The 27,855-nt window shown below is 45.5% G+C and overlaps 1 protein-coding gene across 1 annotated transcript; it reads left to right on the forward strand.

Annotated features, from left to right (window-relative positions):
• The first annotated feature begins 1,640 nt into the window (after positions 1-1,640).
• On the forward strand, positions 1,641-4,690 carry LOC133911133 (tyrosine N-monooxygenase-like). Its single transcript, XM_062353336.1, has 2 exons — positions 1,641-2,684; positions 3,770-4,690. Exons 1-2 carry the CDS (start codon positions 1,689-1,691, stop codon positions 4,391-4,393), a joined length of 1,620 nt encoding a protein of 539 aa, XP_062209320.1. The 5' UTR covers positions 1,641-1,688; the 3' UTR covers positions 4,394-4,690.
• Positions 4,691-27,855: the final 23,165 nt, after the last annotated feature.

Raw genomic sequence — 27,855 nt, forward strand, 5'->3', positions numbered from 1 at the left:
TCTGACTTATGTAATATGTGGTTGCACTTTCGACTTATGTAATTTGTAACTATCTTGATGTAATTTGTGGTTGCACTTTCAACTTATGTAATTTGAGGTTGCACTTTCGACTTATGTAATTCGAGCTCTTGATATGGACCTGTGTCGTTGTACGTTTCGAGGACTTTTGATTATGTAATTTACAGTTGTATATCTCGTGACTTGATCCCTACAATATGGGTATATATATCTTGAAATGAATGGTGATTATGATATGAATGTATCTAGATGTGTCTTATTTGCAGGAGAAGACAGTTGTCAAATCCTGACATTGCTTCAGGATACAACCAGGAAAAAGGTAAATCCCTTCGGGGGATGAGAATATTAGTGACGGGTGGTAAATTCACCCGTCACTGATGACCGAGTTCTAGTGATGGATAACTTTCCAACCCATTTCTGGAACTCATTCATTAGAGACGGGTTGAAAAAAAATACCTGTCATTAATGACTCATAACACCCTGTCGCTGATGACTCGGTCACCAGTGACGGGTTGTAGCTGCCCGTCGCTAGTTCTAGATAATATACACCCGTCACTAATGACTCGATCACTAGTAACGGGTTGTTGTTAGCACCCATCACCAATGACTCAGTAATCAATGACGGGTGGTAACAACTCGTCACTGATGACTCGATCAGTAGTAAAGGTTTGTAGTTAACACTCGTCACTAATGACCAAGTCCTAGAGACGAGTTGAAAAGCTACATATCACTGGGGATCGATAATTAGTGACAGACAGTACATACACCTGTTACTAATGACGGTCACAATGATAAGCAACAGACCTGCTTAGATCATAGGAGACATATTTTAGTGACGAGTCTTAATTATGACCCGTCATTGGTGATTTATTATTAGTGACATAATAAAAATAACGGGTACGGTAATCATCACTAATAATAATTATCACCGTCATTAATATACTGTGCTGGTGTAGTGATAACTTTTTTTTTAATCTGAGTAAGCATGCGGTTTTGCTCGGCGACGGAGACTTGTCGTCTCAATTGATCGGTCCACGTACTCGAATCTCAGCTTGTTCCCATTCTTCAACCAACAGCAGGAGGCCGTACGCGGCACGTACTTTTGAAAACCGCAGCAGCGTTCGCGCCATTCTCCATCCTCCGCGTCACGGCCAGATTTTATGTCTCCCCGCGATCTCCGACGCTCTGATCTCCCCCGACCAGATTTGATTCTTAATTTCCACGTGCTTCACAACCACACTGCACGCCCATGTCCCCCCCCCCCCCCCATTAACTTCTCTTTGCGCCATTGTTTCTTCCATTAGCTTTAGCTTAAATTTAATGGCAGATCAAATCTTGAAGTTTGCATTCATCGGTCAAGTCTTGTGTTGACGCGAGACTTTTCTTGCCCGCAGTAGAGAAATTTCGTCGCCATGCGATACATCTGTGCTCACACAGAGTTGAATTGCACGGGTGATCAATTACTGCTCTCTAGTGAATGGATCACCAAGTGTCCATCGACGTACGTAGGCGCTTCTTTGCTCTGATGATCTGTCGAATTGATACCAGTCCCTCCTTCAATTGCTCCCTCTGCTATAAATATACCCCAGGATTCGGCTAATTACTCACACCTATATCCTCTCCACAGCAAGCAGCTTCACCTACATTTATATCACAACGTCTTACAATCAATGCAAGAGATGAGCTCATCACCCGGAGTGGTCACCATGGCACTACCACCAAGCTCGCCGGCTCTGGCAATGCTTGCTGCAACCGCGATTGCGTTGTTGGTTCTCGTGGTGGTCTTCTACCGGAGAAACAAAGTCGTCTCCAAGGGCAGCCTGCCACCGGGGCCGCAGGGGCTGCCGGTGGTCGGCAACATCCACCAGATGCTGGCGAACAAGCCGGTGTTCCAGTGGGTGCACCGCTTGCTCGCGGAGGCCGGTGGGGACATCGTGTGCTTGCGCCTCGGTTCCGTCCACGTGGTCGCCGTGTCGTGCCCGGAGATGGCGCGGGAGGTACTGCGCAAGAACGACGCCGTCTTCGCCGACCGCCCGACCACGTTCGCCGCCGAGTCTTTCAGCGTGGGGTACCGCAGCGTGAGCATCTCCCCGTTCGGGGACCAGTGGAGGAGGATGAGGCGCGTGCTCACCTCCGAGATCCTCTCCCCGGCCACCGAGCACCGCCTCCGCGCCGTACGGGAGGGGGAGGCCGACCACCTCGTTCGGTACGTCCATGCTCTTTGCGGCCGCGGCCCTGGCGTGGTCGACGTGCGCTTCGTCGCCAGGCACTTCTGCGGCAACGTCATCCGGAGGCTCACCTTTGGGCGGCGCCATTTCCGTCAGCCGCCGGCCATTTCCGACGGCGGGCCGGGGCGAGACGAGGCGGAGCACGTGGACGCGCTCTTCGCGGTTCTCAACTACCTCGACGCGTTCTGCGTCTCCGACTACTTCCCGGCGCTGGTCGGCCTCGACCTGGACGGCCACGAGAAGGTCATCAGGGGCGTGATGAGGACGCTGAACCGGCTGCACGACCCCATCGTCGAGGAGAGGGTCGAGGAGTGGCGGCTGCTGCGGGAGGCCGGCGAGCCGCGCAATGTCGCGGACTTCCTCGACGTCTTGGCCTCCCTCGACGACACCGCGGGGCGGCCGCTGCTCACCGTGGAAGAGATCAAAGCTCAAACCATCGTAAGCTAATCAATCTATCTCTATCCCTATCTCTATCTCTATATATAGTATCTAAAAACAAAAAGGGGTCGTTGACTATAGCCGCTTAAAATACCCTTTTAAGGCTCACAAAGTTTCTTATTGCTACATCGACGAACACAGCCAAAGAAACAAAGTCATCATTGACTATTGGCACGGTTAACTGGGGTAATAGCGATCTTATTGTTATTGGTTGCCGGAATGCATCACTGCTACAGAAGCATGCTGCGCTGGCCACGAGGTACTCTTCAGAACTGATCACGTGCAGACATACTTCCTGACACTATTATGAGCATGTGTCGTCATATGGATACCATTTTTCTGAAACTTCCACGTGTTTATTGTGGCACATGTACGTGCATTCATATATTCTACTTATAATGTCTGCCCAAAACAGTATAAGTGGACATGCGCGTAAGTATGTACTCCTTTAAAAAAATAAACAGTGACTTCGAGCATTAAAGTCAAATTTATTCAGATACTTTCAAGAAATAAAGGATATCAAAGTGTAATATTATATTTTTATGACAAATTTATTCATGTAAGTTTCATGTCACTTTAGCTCAAATTTGGGTTCCTTTCGCCATTTTAATGAATAGATACGTAGCCCCACATGTTATTCTAAGCTTTTCACAATACTTCTCAGAAAAAATATTTTTTTACACATTATAGGTAAATCTTTGTTTAGGATGGCTTTAACTTCTTTTTTCTCGGTAGTTCCAGTAGTGACCAACCGCAGAACTGTCCATAACTTTGGGAAAATATACGATCATTTGTGAGCTGTACAAAAAGAGAAAAGTTCGCCTGCAAAAAGCTACAAAAAAAGGAAAGGTTCACCTGCAATGATATACGATCATCTGTGAGCTGTAGAAAAAAGAGATCCAAAAAGCTACATAAATTTCTCTTTTTTAAAGCTCAAATGATCGTATTCTTTTTCCAAATTTTTGCAGGTGATTATGTTCCATAATATTCTACATCCATAAATTTTTAAAGAATTTTTTAGAACTCACAGGTCACAAGTATGCAAACTCAATTTTTTTTAAGAATTTCTCTTTGCATGCGCACAGGACATAATGATAGCGACGGTGGACAACCCGTCCAACGCGGCCGAGTGGGCGCTCGCGGAGATGATGAACCGGCCGGACGTCACGCGGAAGGCGATGGCCGAGCTCGACGCCGTTGTCGGCAGGGACCGCCTGGTGCAAGAGTCCGACGTCCGCGACCTCAACTACCTCAAGGCGTGCATCCGGGAGGCGTTCCGGCTCCACCCGTACCACCCCTTCAACCCGCCGCGCGTGGCCATGGCCGACACGACCATCGCGGGGTACGCGGTCCCGAGGGGCAGCCAGGTCATCCTGAGCCGGGTCGGTCTCGGCCGGAACCCCAGAGCGTGGGAGGACCCGCTCGAGTTCCGCCCTGAGCGGCACCTGGGGGCGACCGTGTCGCTGTCGGAGTCGGAGCTGCGGTTTATCTCGTTCAGCACCGGGAGGCGGGGCTGCCCGGGACTGTCGCTCGGCACGCTCATCACCGTGATGCTGCTCGCGAGGCTCCTCCAGGGGTTCGTCTGGAGCAAGCCGCCCGGCGTCGACAGGATCGAGCTCCGGGAGGCGGCGACGAGCCTCGTGCTGGCCGAGCCGCTGGTCTTGCAGGCGACGCCGCGGCTGCCTGCACACCTCTATGAGGCCATGTGACAGTTGTATCGATAAGCACATATGTAGTTGCATCGACGAGGACAGCAGCTCGTTTTGCTACTTTATGAGAGGAGTACATGGATGAATAAAGCTCGAACTGGAAGACTTGTCTGAACCACACGATATCAGTGATACGCGTGTTGTGTACTGAATAATAATTAGTTGTCGTGCATGTACATCCCGTGGTTACTGTGTTGTGCCCGTCCTGTACAACTATAGCAACAATGAAGATGTCCATGTTACAAACTGAAGGTTCGTTCGTGGTGTTTGTACTCGACGAATGGAACATCCAACCTCCCCCGCGTAGAAACTGTTTATATGTTTAGGTATCTAAACGAGTGCATACCATTTGTACGACTACTTTATAAACAAGAGATTAAAATGTTTAAATCATTTGGGCGGTTCATTTTTTTAGATCAACAGGGTTCTCCCCTGTCCCATTTTATTCAAAATGAGACTGTTTTTTCAGTCATTTCAGCTCAGTTACATTAGGTTCAGAACTAAACGTGCCCCTTCAGAGCTACCAATAATCTCATACGACTCCTACAGAGATAAGACCAAAGTACTTGCAACTTTTCATATTACAGAATTGGCTTGAAATTCATCAGACTACAGCTCGGCTTCACTTGCACACCACTTCAGACTCGTCTTCACGTCAACAATCTTGCTCAGCTTTGAATCATTAGCGGTTGCTTGATGGAATGCTCCAGGAACTTGATACAGCGCTCCATTTCTGCTGACTTTGTATCCTTCAACATTGGCAGCCAACTCGTTATGTTCTGCAGGAAACGTCGCAACCCTTTCCTTGATACTCGTCCAATCCAATCTCTAAAAAACAAAGACGTTATGCAGCCAACACTGCAGCATTTACTGCATTTATCACTAGAATTTTTTTTTGTCTGCAATCCAAAAACGAGCTATTGATTCATAATCTCTACCCATATCTAACCGAAAGTATTGAAACATCTCTTTCCAAATGTATTTATCCACACAACATTTAAAAAAAAGTGGATATGCTTTCAATTTCAGAACAGAAAATACAGTCAATTGGCTTATTCATATTTCTTTTTTTCCATGTTATCGCTAGTCATCAACTTATTGTGAGAAAGCAACCATAAGAACAATTGTACTCTAGGTGGATCACAAATTTTCCAAATGGAAGGGATGTAAACAGGTAGCACTCCTCTAAAGTTTGTAACTGCATACAAAGACTAAGTGGAATAAAGACCCTTAGATTCATACTGCCAAATCAAAGCATCATCTTCCTCTGATAACTGAATACTTGAAATAATAGAAACTAGTTCATACCTATCCATCATATGCTCATTGAAAGTTCTGCTAAAAGGGCACTTAACTTCCCCTGCATCCCAAATCCGGGCAATTTACTAGACCTTTTTCATTCAATATACAGTAGAGGTCCCAAAGGGCGGTTCCTGACTTCAAAACATATGGTTGTAACGAAGTTGTACAAACGAGTGTATCTTATGCATTTTGTGTACCTAAACTAGGGAATTAAATTTGTTCTCGAATATAGGAATCTGCTTTTTCATGGGGTGGTGGAGTATTGAGTGTTTTAAGCGCATGCCTATGATGGTTTGTGTGTCTTAGGCAAGTGCGTCTTCTAATCGAGAAGAAATCGTTCTCGTACATTGCATGGTACTTTTTAATGCAATTCTTTTAAAAATCACTTTTTCGTGCAAAACAGTGAAGACCCGGATACAAAAATATAGACCAGAAAAGATACTCTTTTTGCAAAAACAAATTTTAATAAAGGTCCAGGCCTTAAAACCTAGCTTGTACTTATTTTTGGAATCTCAATGAAATGAGACTGCTGGTTATCGACGGTGGTAAGTCGCCCTGAAAACCTTATGCTTCATGATCTCCCACCCGATGCTCTTTTCTTTTCTTTTCTTTTTCTTTCCTCCTCATCCTCCTCTCTCTATCTCTCTCTCTTCAATTTTTAAATTCGCCTATTCCTATCCTTGTATATATTTTCTTTAGTTTCTTTCTCCTCTGTCTTCATTTCTTCTCTTGATGTTCAAGTTGTTATGCTTGAGCCAGTGTGTATATTAATATTGAATGAAATCGCAAAATCACTTAAATATACAGAAACGGGCCATCAAATCAGTCATCTTACAGCCCGAAAGAAATTGAAGCCCTAGATGTAAAATATCCACATCATGGACAAAAGCAAGCCAATAGAAAGGCCCACTAGGACAAAATTGAAACACGTTAACAAAGAGGACCATTAACAATTCGTTCAAATGTGACATGTTGGGGGTTGTCACATGTATGTATAAGATAACTGTTGGATTTCGATCGTAACACAGTAAACGGCGGACTAATAATAGTGAGTTTAATATTTGTTTCTTAATATTACATCAGTTAACTAAAGATATTTATAGTCATACCTCAACCATCCCAATCATCAATACATTGTGTTCATTATCTGTAGGAATATTTTACTTACCCTAGAACTAATTCTGAAATATTCTTAGATATGACAGTCAATGTACATTTATAAGTTCTAACCTAACTAATTCCTTCTGATCTTCTTCCCGCCAAATTGTAGGATGGACAAAGTCGACTGAGCGGCCAATGCAGCTGAGCTTCATTGGTCCACGTGTATTGTACTAGGCCCTTCACATTTGTGCACCAGAAGTTCCAAAATGACTTTTCTTCTACTTGATTCTTCCTTCGGGAGGTCATCTATGGTACATTCCAAAATGACTTCCTATTGTAAGTATAGTTGACTCTTTTGTAAATAGCATATAAATGGACTTGTAAGTGCATGATCGTGACTTGTAACTGGTGTCAATAATCTTGTAAGTATATATATGAATAGTATATAAGTGGTGCAACATGTAAATATATATTGCTGACATGAAACTATAATCTAACTTGCCTGAAAGCATTAATTGCTGAGTTCATACGAATACATTGTACTCTATTGGATGATCCCATGTCCTATATAGATAGAATTGTCAACTAGTCGGAACATGTGACATGACGGAAGATGGTCAAAATGCAAAAACAAAAATGTCTCTGACGGAACGATGGCACGGGACGAGAGGGCTGCAAAAGTCAGTGGCAATGTTTAGGATAGGACCTTAATACCACAATAAAAAAGTAATTTCTTTCTATTTTCCCAACTTGTGATACTTGGAGGCTGTCACATCTTGTCATTTTCTTCTTCTCTGCAAGCTTTGGTCATGGTATAAGTAACCTATATATATCTAGGGGACCCAGTCAAAAGCAATGTGCATTGGAGCATATATAACGATCACATCGATCCAAAAATTTTAGTCACCAAACGCTTTGTTTTTTCTTCTTATAATATGCTTTTTTTTAATGGAGCCCCCAAGGCCACATGCATGGGACATGTCTGAAAATAACAATTGGTGTTTTATAAACTTAGGTTGAACTAATACATACAAAATATAGGGCACATTAGTTGAAAAACTAAAGCACGGCTGCGTGCATCTTCCGATATACAGGCCGTAATAATTTATTGATCCTAACACATGCAATAAAAAAGTTGTTACTACCGGTTCAAAAACTATATTACTGCTAGTTTTTGCAGTAAATAAGCGGCAACGATATGTAAAATCGTTCTCAGTTACTGAGCTTATTCTGCCGATATGTATACTTATCACTACTGATTCTGGTTATGAACTAACAGTGATACTCAATCTAAAAAATAAAAATTTAAACAATAATTTAACCAAACTTTATATTACTAATCTCCATAATATTAGAATTTATATCACACTAATCTATAATTAACTTACTAACTCAATTACTATACACAAAAAGCTAACATCAAGCACAGCGACACGCAGAAAACCCTAAACCCATGCGCGTAAAAACCTTAATGTGACTACCAGCTGTCAGCCACGACGACAAAGAAGAAGTCATTGCTGTCCTTGTCCTTGTCCTCATTATCGCCATCGTCGTTCACGGCATCGTCTCTGTCGCTATCGTCGTTCATGGCATCGTCGCCATCGCCGAAGTCGTCGTCAGCTTCCTCCTCCTCTTGTTCCTCCTTCGAGCTCAACCGAGGCTTCTTCACCTTCGCCTCTTTGACAAAGAAGTCCCACACCTCATCCTTGAAGGGGAATCCTGCTGAGTCACCTGAGTCCGAGGTCATCGACACCTCATCCGATGATCGTGCTAGTGGAGCCTCCTCCTCCTCCTCCTCCTTGGACAATGGTGCAGGTGTGGAAGGAGTGGTCGAGATGGTGGTAGTGGATTCAGCGGCAGCAGATCCATCACGCGGTGGCGGTGGCTGTGGAAGGGGAGAGGATGAGAGCGAGATGATCAAGTATGAGAGTTGCGATCAAGTGTGAGAGCAACATTTAAAGGCGCTGGGAGAAGCTGAGCAGGTGGGCGCGTGAAGTCGAGAAGTAGCGCGTATGAAGATGTACGGATTCTTGTATATCACTATTGGTTCTTAAATATAACCAGCGGTAATAGTTATTATTAATGATTATTAAAGTCACATCTTTTGATGAACTAACATTATTATCAGTCTAGCTACGAACTGATAGTGATAATTTAAATATCATTGTTAGTTCGTATTTCTAACTATGAATATTAATCACTATCACTATCGGTTCTTACTATCTCGATTTTTTATATGCGCATAGAGCTTTGGAACCGGCAGTAATATGTTACCACTGTCGGTTATTTTATAATTGACTGTGAAGAGAGGGCGCAGATGATTATTTCTGTAGTAGTGTCTTGCCCATATAGCTACTTTCAGATGAGGAATCAAATCCGGGTTGTAATGTAATCCTGGTTATAATAATTGAAAGTAGACATGTAGCAGTAGTACTAGGTATAGGTACACAATAATACAAATCTGGGTTCATAAGATTCTTGTGTCATGCTTGTTTTTCATCAGGGATGCAAGCATGACTCAACGTGGGATGAAGCAAACGATGATAGACGTGGCAGACTGGTGTGTACGAATTGATGCCTTTGTGGCCTCATACACTTATCGATGTGGGCCAACTAGTACGTACATGTCTGCAGTGGACAGCTATTCAGTTTGTGTGTGGGGGGTCAAGGTCAAGTTGAGTTAAGGAGCTGACCGACCGGGGCCCGAACCCCGGCCCGGTTCCTGCAGAAGCCTTAGAAGGATGGGGCTGTATTCGACTCCCTGCAGCCGTTTTTTTACGTCTGGATCACTAACTGTTCTACAAGAAAAATGTCTTTTCTGAATAAATACGTTGAGAACCTTTTTTTAGAGAAGAACGTGATCTGTAAGCTTAGAGAAGAATCTGTAAGCTCGAAGAAGAGAGCATAGATAAACGTGATCTGTGTCATGGAAAAACCTGTGGGGTCTTTTTCTATTTTTTAAGGACTTATTTATAGAGAGAAGAAAAAGAGAAAATTATCAGCTTGCTTTAAAGAAACTATGTTACAATCACGTGCATGGAGGGGTATTTTAGGTATTTTACCTTTTTACATACCGTATGATGGCTAAGACACTATGACCACTATAGTAATACCATAGTGCGTTATTTAAATATCTCTAGGCTGAGGCGTTCCCCCTAGTACCCCTCATCCGCTGGCTCTGAGGTTCCGAGGTGTGAGCAAATGAATAGAGAACTAGCTCCGGTTTTTGCTTTGAAGGTAGAAACATATGCGGCCTACTAATGGGGATCCCCCATTCCGAAAGGTAACGGTGCCGGCCCTTAGGTCCAAAGTTGCCTAGGTCCCTAAACTTAGAATGGATGGTGGAGCGTAGGTGGTTAGGGCAGCCAGAGAGGCAAGAGCAGGAAGAGCCCCTACCTTAGATTCAGCATATCCTGAACAACTTTTCGTCCTTGTGGAACTGCTTAGCGATGGCTGCAAGTGGCGGTGGCAAGGTTCGATGGAGGTAAGCTGGTATGGAGCCCCGTGACGATGCTCGATGGAGGCGAGGCTAGCCGGAGCATCGTGGTGGAGCCAGAGACGAAGTCGAAGGTGAGGCTGAGGGGCGTGACGAAGGTAGAGCCGTTCGGAGCCCTCAACAGTGGAAGCTGGAGGCGGAGTCGATAACGAGGCCGAGGAGGGCAGTCTCCTTCCCCCTTAGTGGTGGATGTGGCAAGGCTTGATAGAGGAAAGGTTGTCTGAAGCCTCGCAACGTGAGCTGGAGACGGAGTCAACAACGCGGCCGATGGGGCAGTCCATTGCCCCCTTAGTTGTGGAAGAGGCGAGACTTGATGGAGGTAGGGCCGTCCAAAGCCTGACAGCATGAGCCATGGATGGATTTGATGACACAGCTGAGGGGGCAATCTGCTACCCCTTCAGCGGCGGACACAGCAAGGATCGACAGAGGCAAGGCCGTTTGGAGCATTGCGGTGTGAGGCGGAGACAGAGTCGATGACGCGGCCAGGGGGAGTCTGCTACCCCCTCAGCGGCGGATGCGGCAAGGCTTGATAGAGGTAGGGCCATTCCGAGCCTAGCAGTGTGAGCCGGAGATGGAGTTGATGACGTGGCCAAAAGGGGCAGTCTGCTACCCCTTCGATGGTGAACCACGACGAGGCTTGACAAAGGTAGGGCAATCCAGAGCCTGATGGTGTGAACCAGAAACAGAGTTGACGACATGGCTGAGGGGGGCAGTCTGCTACCTCCTCAGTGGTGGATGCGGCGAGGCTTGACAGAGGCAAGGCCGTCCGGGGCCTAGCAGCATGAGCTGGAGATGAAGTCAACGACACGGTAAAGGGGGGCAGTTTGCTACCCCTTCAGTGGTGGACGCGACGAGCCTTGACAGAGGCAGGACTGTCCAGAGCCTAGCGGCGTGAGCCGGAGATGGAGTCGACGATGGGGCCGAGGGGGCAGTCTGCTACCCCCTCTACGATGGACGTAGCGAGGCTAGATAGAGGCAGGGCCGTACGAAGTATAGCGGTGCGAGCTGGAGACGGAGTCGATGATGTAGTAGAGGGGGGCAGTCCGCTACCTTCTCAGTACCGGATGCTGGAGGTGGAGTCAACGGTGAGGCTGAGGAAGGTAGTGTCGAGGGAGGTGGTCCGCAAGCCCCCTAGCGATAGCTGAACATGGAGCTGACAACGAGGCTAAGGGGGCAGTCCACCACCTCCTCAGCGGTGGAGCCGGAGGTGGAGTCAATGGCGAGACTGAGGGAGGCAGTCTGCCACCCCTTCAACAGTGAGCACAGCGGGCTCATCAGAAGTCAGGCCATCTAGAGCTCACCGCGGTGGTAGCCGAAGACCGGGTCGATCTTGATTCTCGCACCAGTCCTTCAATTCTTTGACAATAATGTGTTTTCATAGAGTTAGTGAAATTCTGCAACTTGTGCAAGACAACCTGTGCAGGATCCATCTAGTCTTTTGGAGCTAGTGAATTTTTGCAACATGTGCAGGATCGATTGGGCCTTTTGGCTTGCTGACCCCTGGCCCCCCTCGCGCTTTTCAACCATGAGCTGGCGGAGGGTGTGTTCTATTAGCTCTATCGTCATGGCTTTAGCTAAGGCAGGGAAGCTTCTAAGGCGGTTATACCACATGTAAGTATATGTATATATACATAGGTATGTATGTATGCATGTATGTATGATATATACTGACTTCACATTTTGCCTTACAATATTGGTCATACCAACGCTTTGGCTGTCTCCCTTTTGCCGACGCCTTCGCATCATGCGGCCACTAGCGGCTGGAGGGAGCAATTTTTTAGGGGTGCTTGGTCGAGTTGGGTGTGAGCAAAGCTGAATTCTTTGTTGCCTTTTAGTTTGATGCGACCTCAATGGTATTCGACATGTGCCTTCGAGTTACCAGGGGGTCCATACCTCTCCCACATGGGAGGGTTCACACATCGCCGCCACAGAGGCTATGCCTTCAAGATGCCGGTGGGTTCATACATCTCCGACACGTAGGTTAGGTCTTAAAGACGTCGGAGGGTTCATGGCTCAGCGGCACAAAGGCTATGCCTTCAAGTTGTTGGTGGGTCCATACATCTCCAGCACGGAGGCTATACCTTCAAGATGCTGGAGGGTTCATGGCTCAGCGGCACGAATGATATGCCTTCAAGATACCGATGGGTCCATACATCTTCGGCACCGAGGCTATACCTTCAAGATGACGGAGGGTTCATGGCTCAGTGGCACGGAGGCTGTGCCTTAAAGATGTCAGAGGGTCCATGCATCTTTGGCATGGAGGCTATGCCTTCAAGATGCTAGAGGGTCTACACCTCTCCCACATGGGGAGGGTTCACACCTCGCCGGCATGGAGGCTATGCATTAAAGATACCAGCAGGTCCATACCTCTCCGGTTCGGAGGCTATCGTGTTCAAGATGCTGGAGGGTTTTCTTAAGACATCTCCGTGTGCTTAGGTTTTTGATGTCTATGCACTATTTGAGCAAAGGTATAACTTAGGTTTATTGTCTACTGTTTGAATAGAGATATAACCTAAGTTTTGTTGTTTACTGTCGAACAGAAATATACCATATGTTTAACAGTCTACTTTTGTCAACGAATAGCTAGTTGTAGCATAAGTTATGACTAGATCAGACAGCTATTCTTAGCACATCCTAAACTAAGGTATAACTTGAGTTTTGATGTTTACTTTTGTCTACGACTAGCTAATTGCAGCATGAGTTATAAGTAGGTTGGATGGCTATTCTTAGCATATGCCAAACTAAGACATAACTTAAATCTTGTATGTACTGTTATCAACGAATAGCTAATTTGCAGTAAAACGCCATATAAGGGTCGAATGTAACCAACTATGCTGATCTTAAGATGACAGCAGTGGGACGTACCTGGTGGTTCGTGGGAGCTCAGGTGCGCTTACTCAGGCATGTACAACCGGAGGCCTACTAGGCCAGAGATGGGGCCGGCGAGGCCAGAGGGACCCGCACGTGCCCGGATGTGAAGCCGGGTCTCAGCCACTCCTGATTTTAAAGCCCACTCAATGTCCTGCTTCCTGCACATAGAAAATAGGGAAGGCTGTGCTTGCATGCATACGTATCACAGAAAGCAAGAGCCACATGCATATTTCCAAAACCAGGAGTGGCATGTTCCAGCCGCAACCTGTTGTGTGTAAAAAATACCATCGAAGCGACTTGCCAGCCAAAGCAGCTCCTGCTTCTGTATGTGTTAGTATGCTGTGATATACTAGGCGGTAGTTTAAAGCCGTTGGAAATCTAGATAATAACTTATTTGTATCTAGCTACTGGATTTTGCTTTTGATCTGTTCATTACCTTTCTTTTCTCATGCCTTAGGCAACTCGAGATGCTAACTCGTATTGCTACTATGAAAGGTGATGGAGCTGTATGCTAAAAAGGTGAACTGTGCAGCTACTGCATATTGGTCCGTGTGCGTACAGCTAGCCAGCCCAAACCGCAGGCACTGCGGCCCTTGCGTGTTCACACGTGGGAGCACTGCCCTGGGGCCGGCGAGTACGCGGGAGATCAGAGACGGTATGGACTGAACTACCAGACGTATACGGGCACAAGCTATCATTCTTGAGCGACTAGCAAGAACTAGCGTACCTCACGGTGTGTAGGGGCAGGCTAGTTCGGTCAAGCTCCTCCGTGAGAAGGCAGGGTTCCTCGACCGACGAGCGCGGAGGGTAACAGCCGGAGCACGGCCTCTGTCAAGGTGGGCGGTTGGAGCGAGGTCTCTAGCGAGGAACTAGGCCCTCGGCATGGTAGACGGCCAGAGCTCCACCCCCGGTGAGGAGCTCGGCCTCTGGCGAGGTAGATAGTCGGAGCATCGCCCCCGGCAAGGAGCTCGACCTACCTCCGGCATAGAATATGGCCGAAGCATCACCTTCAACGAGGAGCTCGTCCTTCAGCGACAAGCTCAGCCCCCGGTATGGTAGATGGCTGTAGCACCACCTCCAGGGAGGAGCTCGACCACCGGTTTGTTCCGTCAACAACTATAGGATACACGTGTTTTACCCATAGAGATGTATGTATGCATGGGCCATGCACGTGTGAGCGGCAAGACAGAATAATCAACGTAGAGGTGTTGCTGCAAAGCTTGATCGACTGGAGGTTCTAGTATCTAACGAGCTAGACGAGATAGCGTAAGGCAGCGATGGACACTACTGCAGTACAGGTGATCAATGTCGGTTTCTGAACCGGCACTGATTAATCAGCACTGATAGTCAGTGACTATCAGTGCCGAGTATGGAACCGGCACTGAAAATCACTATCAGTGCCAGTTCGAGGTGAGAATCGGCACTGATAGGTGTTTCTCGCCTTTTTTTAAAACATGGCGGTTGCCGCCAGTACCGTGCCATTTTCAAATTTTGGACGTTGCCGGCAATAGACACGCATACATATCAAGTTTCATCACAACATATATACACAAGCATATATAAATTTTATTTATAAAACATAAAGTCTCGTCACAATATATATATACACCGCATACTTATCAAGTTTCATTACAATAATCTTATGGAGTTTAAGATTTCTTGTGAACCGATGGGTCTGAACTCTGCCCTTTCTTATGGGTTGAAGGTAACAAGAAAGATGATCCAATTTTATGGAACTCGCCGGTTGGATTGATGATTTTGTCATTGATGAATCCGACAAGTTGTTCTTAAAGTGCGTTGATTTCATGAGGCATGAGACATTCTTTGGACAGCTCGAGGATCTATAATTTCAAGAATTGAAGAAATCAGTACATATGATTTTGGCGTATCGAACCTGAAAATTAGTCATCAATATGTATACCGCCTATCTCAGGATCTTTCGGCAGGATCGAATCCTCTCTGTTGAAGCTGTGCATGAATTTCATTACATAAAAACCATATAAATTATTGCCCGTACCCTGCTTCCTACAAGGAAAGCCATGTCGGACTGTCCATTCTTTCGTGTATGGCCTGTATCTAATGCTCTTCTTGGTGTATCGCGGGTACACTCTGTATGTGTGTGATTATTACCGTAAGTATACTTAGATTCAATCAAATCAAATATTACAAGAGCAGTAACGAAATGGTCGGTTTTTACCTTTGTAGCAAGTCAATGACGGGTTGGTAGGTTTCTTTCGGATTATTTTGTGAGTCAAAAATAAAGATCTTGCTAATATCTGACTGGATGACAAGGAGGATCCAGTGAAAACTGCACATAGGTCACCATAGGTTAGTTGGTCCTAATTTCTAACGATGTATTGCTCAAAAAGAGTAAAAACACGTACCCCCAGCGGTAGGGTAAAAATATGTATTTCTTCAATTATAGCTCCAGAAGACACTTCAATACATAGTCCTCGGTTTTTTTAGGTCGGCAGATTTCATCATTATCGAGTTGACAAGATGTGGGTCGATGAATCCCACATGCATGATGCACTCCTTCCTGCATCTTTGTACCTCCATTCTACACAAGGAATAAGTTAAGAGATTCAATACAATGGTACAGAAATATATATTGTGAATTATATGTATACGACACTTACAGAGTCCAACAACTCAAGATAAACACGTCGAGGGAATCATGCTGGTACAGTCAATACATTTCCTCAAAAAATATAAAAATACTGTCGTCCCCATGGAGGAGATCTTTTTCCTTGACTCTGGCCTCGAAACTTTCCCTAACCTCCTTCGACTCATTCATGTACCACGCATGAAATTTCCGAAGTTGATATGTCAGTTTGGCCCACTCGTCCGGCACGACCAACAGTTCGCCCAGCTTAAATTGCCATCTCTCGGCTGCTTTGGGTGCCACGAACTCGTTAAAAAATTTCTCTCTTGTCGTATTGGCATTTTTAAGGAATCTTTCTAGTTGTTGTTCTTCCCGTACCTGGTCGATAGAAGCCTGCCTCAAGGATTTCTTTCCTTTGATACGCTTGTAGTCTGATTGACGCTTAGCCACAGCAGGTTCGCGCAGCGTCAAGAGAAACCTTTTTGTTTCTGCAGTGATTGGTTTTTTCTTCTTAGGCTCTCGCTTTTTAAATAATTTCTTGACTTCGGCGTTCACTATCGCTCTGTTTTTCTCTGCAGTTCTTTCATAAGGCAACTTCTCAGGTGCTGCCACCTTCTTAGACTGAGAGCGTGTTGCCAACTTCGGAGGAGGAGTTGGCAATTTTGGTGGCACTGTTGCTGACTTCGGAGGAGGAGGAGTCGGCTCTCTTGGAGGCACTGGTGCTGACTTCGGAGGGGGAGGTGTTGGCTCCCTTGGTGACACTGTTGCTGACTTTGGAGGGGGGGAGTTGATTCTCTTGTTGGCGACTTGCGTGGGGGAGGAGTCGGCTCTCTTCTCAGTGACGGTGGCAGTGGCGGTGACAGTGGAGGAGTTGGATCTCTTCCTGGTGGCGGTGGCACTGGCGGCGACCGTGGAGGAGTTGGATCTCTTCTGTGTGCTGGGTCCGACTGCGCATCAGACGACTCGTCTATCTCATCTTCAAATAATATGTAGTGCTTGTGCCACAGAATGAAGCCACCCACATTTGATCCGAGCCTCTTGGAACCCGTCTCTCTCCGGGGTAATCCATTTCAAGCTTATGGTACGGCTTTCGCACGGAGTCCACGTGGACCTTAGCGTATCCCCGTGGTATCGGGAGATCGTTGAAGAGAGCCCCTTCGATGCATTGGTGGACCTGCCCCATAGCCACCGTGATGGTAATGTTCATGGTGGGCACGACAAGCTTGCACACCTTGCTTTCTGTGATGTCGTCCATGGGAAAACAGGCTAATTCTTCTTCTCCAAACCCTACGGATGCGCAGCTGCTCTGACAACCGTCAGGGCTCACAACATTTTCTTTGCCTTGCTGCTGCCTGATTCCTTGCTGAAATGATTCTTTGATTTGTCTGATTTTGACGTCTGTCATCTGACGCTCTTGCACAAGTTCTTGTCGCACTACAGCCAGCAGCTCTTCCAGCTCTTCTCTCCTTCTCTTCCGACTCCTATAACTTTCGACGGATTCTGGGAATCTCTCTTTCCAGGGCGCCACACCCTTGCCTCTGGTACGACCTGGGTGCTCCTTGGTTCCCAATACCAAGGTTAGCTGGTCGTTCTCCCTATCCAGCCTAAAAGAGCCTTGGGAAGACTGAGCATGGGCATCTGCAATTTTTTGCATCACTTCTTGTATGTGGCTGCGACATGGTCCCTCACCAGACACCCGATTGCTGTCTTGTATGGTCCAGAACAACTTTTGGTCTCGTGGGCTCCCCGACTGCATTGACCTCCGTGATGATGAAATATCCCTCGGGCATCCTGCTGGGACCTCGTCTCCTCCTGTCATCTCGTCACCCTCCGGAGCATCAGCATCAGGGTCGATTTGACCGTCCGGTGTATCACCTTCGGTCGTGCCCTGCGCAGCCTCAGTGGCTTTCTCCAACTCAAACCGTTCCATGTTCAAGTACAACCTCGGGCTACCGCCCCCTGTCTGGTCCGGCTCCATGTTTGCAGGCTCATCATGTATTGAGGTTGGAGCCGGACCTGATGGACCTTGTATTGGAGGGGGGAAGGGACGGGGTCGTGCATGACGGTTGGGTTTTGTACGTGTCATTCCTACATCAACATTTTAGACACAAGAAGCACTTGATTTAGAGATAATCTAAAACCGAATGCTATACTGGAACATAGAAGAAATGAGGAGAAAGGGACGTAAAATGAAAGGGCACACAGAAATGCAAAAGTACAACATATTGATCAGGTCCATAAGTACACATACATCAGTTTCAGTTATGCAAGTGTTCATGGCCAGAGTACAGAACACATAATAATCAGGTCCATACAAGTATTATACATTCAAACTACTCGTCGCTATCATCACTCGGCAACCACCAGTACTCATCGCCCTCAATGTGGCCAACATCATGCCCCTCAATGTAGTCATAAGTAACCACATCATTCGGGTCCACACTAGAATCCACATCATCGCCCTCAAGGTGGCCAACATCTTGACGGTCCAGCACCTCGGCCGATTGAATGGACAACTTCTGAAACCTGCTCACTACCTCCTCAAGTTGGAGTACAAGCCGGTTCGCATCCATGGAGCACTTGCACGAACAGGGATCTAAGCTTTCGTTAGCCATCTTCCTTAGGTCTACAACTATATCATTGATCTTTTCGATTTCCACGCCCAACCATTAGTCATTGTTCTACAACCATCCAAAACGGATAGGAAAACACATATGACATACCAAATTATGACAAAGCTATATATACAAAGCTATATTCAAAGCTATATATACAAAGCTATATATTCAAATGAAAGGCACATATTAGAATCAATGACAAAGCTATATATACAAAGCTATATATTCAAATGAAATGCACATATTAGAATCAATGACTTGCTATATATACAGAGCTATATATTCAAATGAAAGGCACATATTAGAATCAATGACAAAGCTATATATACAAAGCACAGAGATCAGAATTCTATTTGGACGTGTAAGCACAGAGATGAATATTCAGTAAAACGAACCTAGTTTCATGATTCTAGAATATGGACAAGGAGAAAAATGTTTTGATCAAGTGCCAACAAAATCAAAATTTACGTCATACTAATTTAACCTTCAAGAACTCGCCATTTTGGAATATCCACCCTATATACTGCAGGTTGTTTTTCTAAATAGCCACTCGCTTTCAGTTAAAAAATAATAATTCATTCACAAATGCAAATATATTAGTGCAGTACTAAATTGCAGTTCTGTGTGTTTTGCAGGAGGTACTGTGTAACAAAGACACTTCTCATCAAAACATTGAGCACACACCGTGAGCTTTGAAAGCCCAAGCACGAAAGATATCATAGGACCTCAATTATCAAAGATATATGTGCCTTGTTGGCTTACCATTGTGTGCTGGTCTATTTGTTTGTTGTCAATGTAAGATGCTGAAGTGTTGTTGCAGGTCGGAGAAGAGAAGCTAGTTTTGGATATCAGTCAGGCAGCTCTATGACGCCCTGATTCTAAACCTTATGTTCATGACGTGCTTCTTGCAATGGCATTAGCTGAGGTGAGAACAAAACAAGATTTATTTTTTTTAAAAAAAACTGCACGGCGGAATTTTCATGGACCTGTTTGGTACAATTTCATTGGTTTCATGCATTCTGTTGCAATGCTCTATTGCAAAAGCTAGCTTTGAGAAAAGTAAAGTATCTCTTGGCTTTGAGGCTCTAGCACGTGTTCAATATCTTTTGAGGAGAAAACCATCTTTGGAGAAGATGCCCCTTCTTGAACAGGTAAAATGTTATTACTTCTACTTTGTGGGTTCTTCTAAAACAAAATCATGTCATAACTTTTTTGTTGTGTGATCTAGATTGAAGAATCACTTTATCATAACAAAATCATGTCATAACTTTATCATAAGCAAGCATCATCAGCACACATTCAAAGGCGGAGAAGGTAGTGCAAGAAGAAATCACGCAATCACCGAAATCATGCAATCACCGAGATGGGAGGTAACTAGGGTTTCAATGGGGAGGACGGGATGGTGCTTACCCGTTGGGCTTGAAGGGGATGGAGGAGAGCAGGAGAGGTGGTCCTCGGCGTCAGGGGTGGCGGCGGCTCCTCCTCCGTGGTGGGTGATGGTGGCGAGGACTCCAGGGACGAATCGGCGTCGGGAGGAGGCGGCGGCGCGTCGGGGCGGCGTCAGGAGGAGGCGGCGGCACGTCGAGGTGGCATTGGGAGGAGGCGGTGGCGAGTCGGGGCTCGGGTGACTGAAGCGAACGAGGAGGCGACGCTAGGGTGAATAGCGAACGAGGAGGCGGCGCTTGAGCCGGACCAGACAGGGGGCGGTAGCCCGAGGTTGTACTTGAACATGGAACGGTTTGAGTTGGAGACAGCCGCTGAGGCTGCGTAGGGCATGGCCGAAGGTGATGCACCAGAGGGTCAGATTGCTCCTGATGCTAATGCTCCGGAGGGTGACAAGATGAGAAGAGAAGAGAGGAGTGGACAAGGTCCCAGCAGGATAACCGATGGACGTTTCATCATCGCATAGGTCAATGCAGTCGGGGAGCCCACGAGACCAAAAGTTGTTCTGGGCCCGTACAAGATAGCAATTGGGTGTCTGGTGAGGGACCATGTCGCAGTCACATACATGAAGTGATGCAGAGAATTGCAGATGCCCACGCCCAGTATTCCCAAGGCTCTTTCAGACCTGATAGGGAGAACGACTAGCTAACCTTGGCACTGGGAACCAAGGAGCACCCAGGTCGCACCAGAGGCAAGGGTGTGGTGCCCTGGAAAGAGGGATTCCCAGAATCCACCGAAAGTTATAGGAGTCGGAAGAGAAGGAGAGAAGAGCTGGAAGAGCTGCTGGCTTTAGTGCAACAAGAACTTGTGCAAGAGCGTCAGATGACAGACGCCAAAATCAGAGAAATCATAGAATCATTTCAGCAAAGAATCAGGCAGCAGCAAGGCGAAGAAAATGTTGTGAGCCCTGGTGGTCGTCGGAGTAGCTGCGCGTCCGCGGGGTTTGGAGAAGAAGAATTAGCCCGTTTCCCCATGGACAACATCACAGAAAGCAAGGTGTGCAAGCTTGTCATGCCCACCATGAACATTACCATCACAGTGGCTATGGGGGAGGTCAACCAATGCGTCGAAGGCGCTCTCTTCAACGATCTCCCGATACCACAGGGATACGCTAAGGTCCACGTGGACTCCGTGCGGAAGCCGTACCGTAAGCTTGACATGGATTACCCCAGAGAGACGGGTTCCAAGAGGCTCGGATCAAACGTGGGTGGCTTCATTCTGTGGCACAAGTGCTACATATTGTTTGAAGATGAGACAGATGAGTCATCTGATGCGGAGTCAGACCCAGCACACAGAAGAGATCCAACTCCTCCACGATCACCGCCAGTGCCACCATCACCAGGAAGAGATCCAACTCCTCCATTGTCGCCGCCACTTCCATCGTCACCGAGAAGAGAGCCGACTCCTCCCCCACGCAAGTCACCAATAAGAGAGTCAACTCCTCCCCCTCCAATGTCAGCAACAGTACCACCAAGGGAGCCAACACCTCCCCCTCCGAAGTCAGCACCAGTGCCTCCAAGAGAGCTGACTCCTCCTCCGCCGAAGTCAGCAATAGTTCCACCAAAATTGCCAACTCCTCCTCCGAAGTTAGCAACACGCTCTCAGTCTAAGAAGGTGGCAGCACCTGAGAAGTTGCCTTACGAAAGAACTGCAGAGGAAAACAGAGCGATAATGAACGCCAAAGTCAAGAAATTATTTAAAAAGCGAGAGCCTGAGAAGAAAAAACCACTCACTGCAGAAACAAAAAAGTTTCTCTTGACGGTGTGCGAACCTGCTGTGGCTAAGCGTTAATCAGACTACGAGCGTATCAAAGGAAAGAAATCCTTGAGGTAGGCTTCTATCTACCAGGTACGGAAAGAACAACAACTAGAAAGATTCCTTAAGGATGCCAATATGACAAGAGAGCAATTTTTTAACGAGTCCATGGCACCCAAAGCAGCCAAGAGATGGCAATTTAAGCTGGGCGAACTGTTGGTCGCGCTGGACGAGTGGGCCAAACTGACATATCTACTTCGGAAATTTCATGCGTGGTACATGAATGAGTCGAAGGAGGGTAGGGAAAGTATCGAGGCTAGAGTCAAGGAACAAGATCTCCTCCTCGGAGACGACAGTATTTTTATATTCTTTGAGGAAATGTATCGACTGTACCAGCATGATGCCCTCGACGTGTCTATCTTGAGTTGTTGGACTCTGTAAGTGTCGTATACGTATAATTCACAATATACAATTCTGTACCATTGTATTGAATCTCTTAACTTATTTCTTGTGTAGAATGGAGGTACAAAGGTGCAGGAAGGAGTGCATCATGCATGTGGGATTCATCAACCCACATCTTGTCAACCCGACAATGATGAAATTTGCCGACCTAAAAAAAAACCGAGGACTATGTATTGAAGTGTCTTCTGGAGCTACAATTGAAGAAATACATACTTTTACCCTACCACTGGGGGTACATATTTCTACTCTTTTTGAGCAATACATCGTTAGAAATTAGGACCAACTAACCTATGGTGACCTATGTGCAGTTTTCACTGGATACTCCTTGTCATCCAGTCATATATTAGAAAGATCTTTATTTTTGACTCACAAAATAATCCGAAAGAAACCTACCAACCCGTCATTGACTTGCTACAAAGGTAAAAACCGACCATTCGTTACTGCTTTTGTAATATTTGATTTGATTGAATCTAAGTCTACTTATGGTAATAATCACACACATACAGAGTGTACCCGCGATACACGAAGAAGAGAGTTAGATACAGGCCACACACGAAAGAATGGACAGTCCGACATGGTTTTCCTTGTAGGAAGCAAGGTCCAGACAATAATTTATGTGGTTTTTATGTAATGAAATTCATGCACAACTTCAACAGAGAGGATTCGATCTTGCCGGAAGATCCTGAGGTAGGCGGTATACATATTGATGACTAATTTTCATGTTCGATACGCCAAAATCATATGTGTTGATTTCTTCAATTCTTGAAATTGCAGATCCTCGAGCTATCCAAAGAATGTCTCATACCTCATGAAATCAACGCACTTCAAGAACAACTTGTCGGATTCATCAATGACGAAATTATCAATCCAACCGGTGAGTTCTATGAAATTGGATCGTCTTTCTCGTTACCTTCAACCCATAAGAAAGGGCAGAGTTCAGACCCATCGATTCACAAGAAATAAACTCCATAATATTATTGTAAAGAAACTTGATAAGTATGCGGTGTATATGTATATTGTGACGAGACTTGATGTTTTATAAATAAAATTTATATGTGCTTGTGTATATATGCTGTGATGAAACTTGATATGTATGCGTGTCTATTACCGACAACGTCCAAAATTTGAAAATGGCACGGTACTGACGGCAATCGCCACGTTTTTAAAAAAAGACGGGAAACACCTATCAATGTCGGTTGGTAACAAACAACCGGTTGGTAATACTAATCGGCACTGATAGTGATTTTCAGTGCCGGTTACATACCCAACATTGATAGTCACTGACTATCAATGCCGATTAATCAGTGGTGGTTTAGAAACCGACACTGATCACCTGTTCTGCAGTAGTGTCTATATTTGTGTAACGCTCACTAGCATTTAAACTTAGCATTTCAAGATTTTTTTTTCTTTTCTCTGCAAAGCTTATGGAAGACCTATAGACAAATCCCTCTTCTTCACAAGGCGCTAATACGGAATCCATTCATCACTCGTCGCACAGAAAAAAAATGGAAGAAGACACTTCTTCAGAAACAAGGCAGAGGCCGAAGAGCAAATATACGACTTACCATGACGCCGTACGCGAAGACCTGGATTCAGTTGCTCCCGAGCGAAGAAGTGGCGAGCTCGAGGTTGCCAAGTTGCCCGGAGAAGATCTGCGTCGAGATGGACAGCATGTTGTTGAGCACGTATGCGACCACGGCTGGTGCCGCAATCGGCGCGAGCAGCCGGAGCTCTATCATGGCTGCTCTAGAGGCGCGGCGGGCCCATGGCGCCTCACGGTTGGCATGGATGCCCTCCAGCCGGCCGCTCAGCTCGTGGGACGACGTCCCGCCATGGTCGCTGGTGGCCATAAGTACCTAGAGCACACTCAGGAGAGGAAGAAGAGACAACAAGCTAGTTAGTAAGAGCGTGTGAAGTATGACGTAGCGGACACAAACATAGGATATGTTAAAAGCACTGAGCATTTTACTAATTTTTTTTCTTTTCTTTTTGAGACAGATACTAGCTCATCGGTATTTGTATCTTTCTTTGTCTTCACCTAGGTCACTATCTATCTTTCATGTGCATGGTGACTGCTGCCTGTATAAGTACCAATATTATTGTCCTGCTTTTGTTGCTTTGTGCTGAAGAGAGATACGCAGATGGGCCTACTCTGTACCAGAAGTCCTCGATAATGGAGAGCAAGAAGAGAAACAGCTCGGAACCACTGACCACTCGGTAGATCTAGTGGCGTGGGAGAGAGATCGCCAAATAATTTTTGTCCACAAGTATCTGACAAAGATTTTGTATAAATTTTTTTTATGACAGAGAGATCTCGGAGAACTTGTACACTATATAAATTTTCATGCATTAACCATTTTACCTAAAAGCTTAGAAGCTCGTGTGAAAGGAAGATTGTGTCATACAAGAACTAAATTGTTCCATGATAAATTGTTCTGATTTAAATATGTCCTAAACTGTTAATTAAAAAAATTCAAGCAGTATACCAACACTTGTCCTAGGTTGGCTGTCACACCATCCCCTCCCCTATCACCACCGGTGGCTGGCGGTACGGACCAGCTTCATCCACTGCACACCAACTAACTAGCAATTGGGAACGTCGCATATAAGCATCTAGGCCCTAATTAGGTTTTGGTGATCAATGACAAATAAACAATAGGCAAAATATGGTGTGCTAGTATATATAAGGTTAAAGCTAGTTGATAGACCAAGATGTACTTGGCAGGAACCAACATCTAAGTGGAGTAATTGAAGGCCAATAAAGGATGTCATGAATATATACTGTCTTATTGTTTAGCTCAAATGGTCAAGAAGTTGAGGAAATCATTTCGGATAGGTTCCGGTTTAGTTTGACCATAGTATAAAGAGGGAGTGTAGTAGCTTGACTTCTTCTAGGTTAGGAGTCTTAGTAGTGATTCAAAATAGGTAATTCTAGATCTATTAGACATCGAAGGACCATATCATCAAAAAACGGACACAGAGACAAAAAGATGTAATGACATTGTTTACATAAGTGATTATGGTATTTAGATTATTATTTGTGTAGATATATTTTTTTACCGTACTACAAATAGAGGTTTGGGTTTAGTAGCTTTATCTAAGTATCATTAGGTTATTCATCTAGTAGTGATGCACACTAGGCATAGCTAGTTTTAATGGACTAGAGAAAGACCCAATACATCACGGAAGAAAATCCATCTAAGTTGTGACAAAGTTCGGTTACATTGGAGAAAGTCCCTATCGCATTACATTCATTGGATGATCCAATGTCAACATCGAACAGTTCATCGGGAGCTCCAAATGTGCACTAGAAGGATACACCGGAACAAGTTTCCAGAGAGGGAAGAAGTGAAGGAGTCCACATGCCAACACTCAATGGATAATCCTATGTTCTCACCGGAAGATGAACAACACACTAATGGGATGTTCCGATGAGCACACTGGAGGATTCACAGAAGGTTTATGTCGAGAAGGTTTGCTTGGCTTGGAGTTGACAAGATCAAGAAATCATCTTGTGACATGGCAGTGGGTTCGAATGGCAAGTTTCTACTGCAAGCAATAGATGTTCTGGTGCAAAGGAAAATATGCTCATTGGATTATCCGGTGTTCAGTTTTCTGGGCCTAAGTGGCATGAAACAAGTTATTTAGTAAGAATTGGAGACAATAATATTATTCTGACGTACCAAAAATTTGTTCAGACATTGAACTCCATCACGTATGGACGGTATCGAACACTCTTCTTACAGTATTGTGTGTATGCCATGTGCGTAGTTTCAAGCAACACGTTCCTCTCTAGTTGCAAGTCACCCAAGAATTGTAACAGCTTAAGCTCTTATCATACCAACCATTTCTAGCCTTCAATTACATCAGTGTCAGCATCGTATAAAGCTTTGTGTGCTCATCCTTATAGTTTAGGAACAAGGGTGTTTTAGAGTCATCTATCATATACTAGAACTTTTGATGTTGTCTCTCACTGTTGAAGTCCCCTCCATATCATGCAACATCTGATCTATGCCATCTTCATCTTTGTGGACCAAAGTATCTTCGAATGTCAGCATATCATTGTCTTCATTAGCCATCATATCATTGCCTCTGTCTTCTTCAATAGTGGGAAGCCCTTTATGTTCAATCTCCTCATCTTCACCGTGTTTGTCTAACAGCTATCGCCAGGTTTGAAACCCCTCCAAAGCAAGTGTCCACGGACCTGATCTAGTCATGAAACTACTTCTCATTCTTGTAATCAGTGCATGGACGACATATTTTCACACCCATGTTTTTCTAGAAAAAACAAATATCTTTCTCTCTCCCTCTCCTTTAACTCTCTCTGGCCCTTCCCCGCCACTGTCTAGCGCGGCAAAGTGCCACACCACAGCTCGTCCCTATGCGCCACATGCCTCTTGCCCTGCATCATCTCTCTCAAGCATCATGCTGCTGCCTCACACGTCATCGCCGCACGTGCACAGTGGCCGCTACCATGAATTCTGGCCATAGTAGCGATGTCTTGCACTGTGGCCATCCCCAGCCACAGTACCCACCACCGCCTCACTCAACCCAGCCGCCTATTTAAGTTATCAAGCCCCTCTTCCTCACTCCATCCCTCTCCACACCGCACCACCAACACCACCAGCCACCACCATTGCCACCTCCCTCAACTGAGCCCGCCGCCCCTCCCTCCCTCTCTGTCTCTCTCTCTCTCTGTCTTCTCACTTGAAGCCACCTGTAACCCCACATACATTAGCCCTACCCGTTTTTATCACTGGCTGCTGCCTTCTCGCCATCACTAGCTTTCGCCCTTGCCGTCACCGGCTAGATCTACCATCACCCAGGTTGAATCCAGCTATCGCCGCCTTGTTTTGCTGCTCGTAGGAGCTTGCCACCACCAACACCGTTGACGCTGTTGCTGACCACCGTCGCCTTCATCACAATCTCCCCCTTTTCCTCTTGATCTCTCTGTCTGATCCACCTGAGCCGGTCACCTATCTCTCCATTATCCTCTCCCCTCACCCTGCAGGTGGGCCCCTCCCTTTAGCTAAGTCAACCCAACCGAATCGAGCTAGCCCAACCGAGCCTCCACTCGAGTGAGTCGAGCTCACCCTGAGCTAAGCCGAGCCGAGACAAGTTGTGAGCTAAGCCAACCCAAAAATGAGCCTGAGTCGAGCCTAAATTAGAATATTTCAGGAATATTCTACCCTTTTCCTTTTTCTTAATTTTATCTCTTGGCAAAATTTCCAAAGCTCGTTTATCCTTCATCCTAGCTCTGTTTTTTACTTTTCTTCCACCGATATTCATCTAAATTCAAGATCTACCCAACCATGTTAATTTCATAATTTTTTAATTTAATCATGTTTTTAATATAATTATTTGATTGATTGTTTGTGTCTGTGCTTTTGCCATTTATTGCATATATTAGTGGAAAGCTTGTTCGAGGAAGACCTAGAGGATTTGGAGTTCAAGGAAGGAGTGGATGAGCACTTCAACGAAGGTAAGTCCTACACCATTGATCATGTTGATCCTATATTTCCAAACACAATCCATAGATCCATTGTTTCAATTATAGTAATACACATGCTTAAGTTAATAAGCTTAATTTTAAAATGCCAAGATAGTTATGACTTAGCTTGTTTATGCTATGCTTTGTTATTGTTACTTTATTCCATGGAAACCCTAGAAGGTTCCCAACATCAACTATATTAACTGTTTTGATGAATGCTTAGGATTGCTTTGCTCAAATGAAAGAACCATGGTAATTACATGTGTTAATCATGCCTTTTCGAAAAGTGTGAAAAGCCATGTGCTTGGTGTGTGTGTG

This window comes from Phragmites australis, chromosome 3 (genome assembly GCF_958298935.1).
Source record: "Phragmites australis chromosome 3, lpPhrAust1.1, whole genome shotgun sequence".
Lineage (NCBI taxonomy): Eukaryota > Viridiplantae > Streptophyta > Magnoliopsida > Poales > Poaceae > Phragmites > Phragmites australis.

Bases quoted from the DNA above. Each gene is read 5' to 3' on its own strand.
- LOC133911133 (XM_062353336.1), top strand. From the start codon at position 1,689: ATGCAAGAGATGAGCTCATCACCCGGAGTGGTCACCATGGCACTACCA. The intron at 2,685-3,769 runs GTAAGCTAATCA...GCATGCGCACAG, and splicing joins AGATCAAAGCTCAAACCATC to GACATAATGATAGCGACGGT.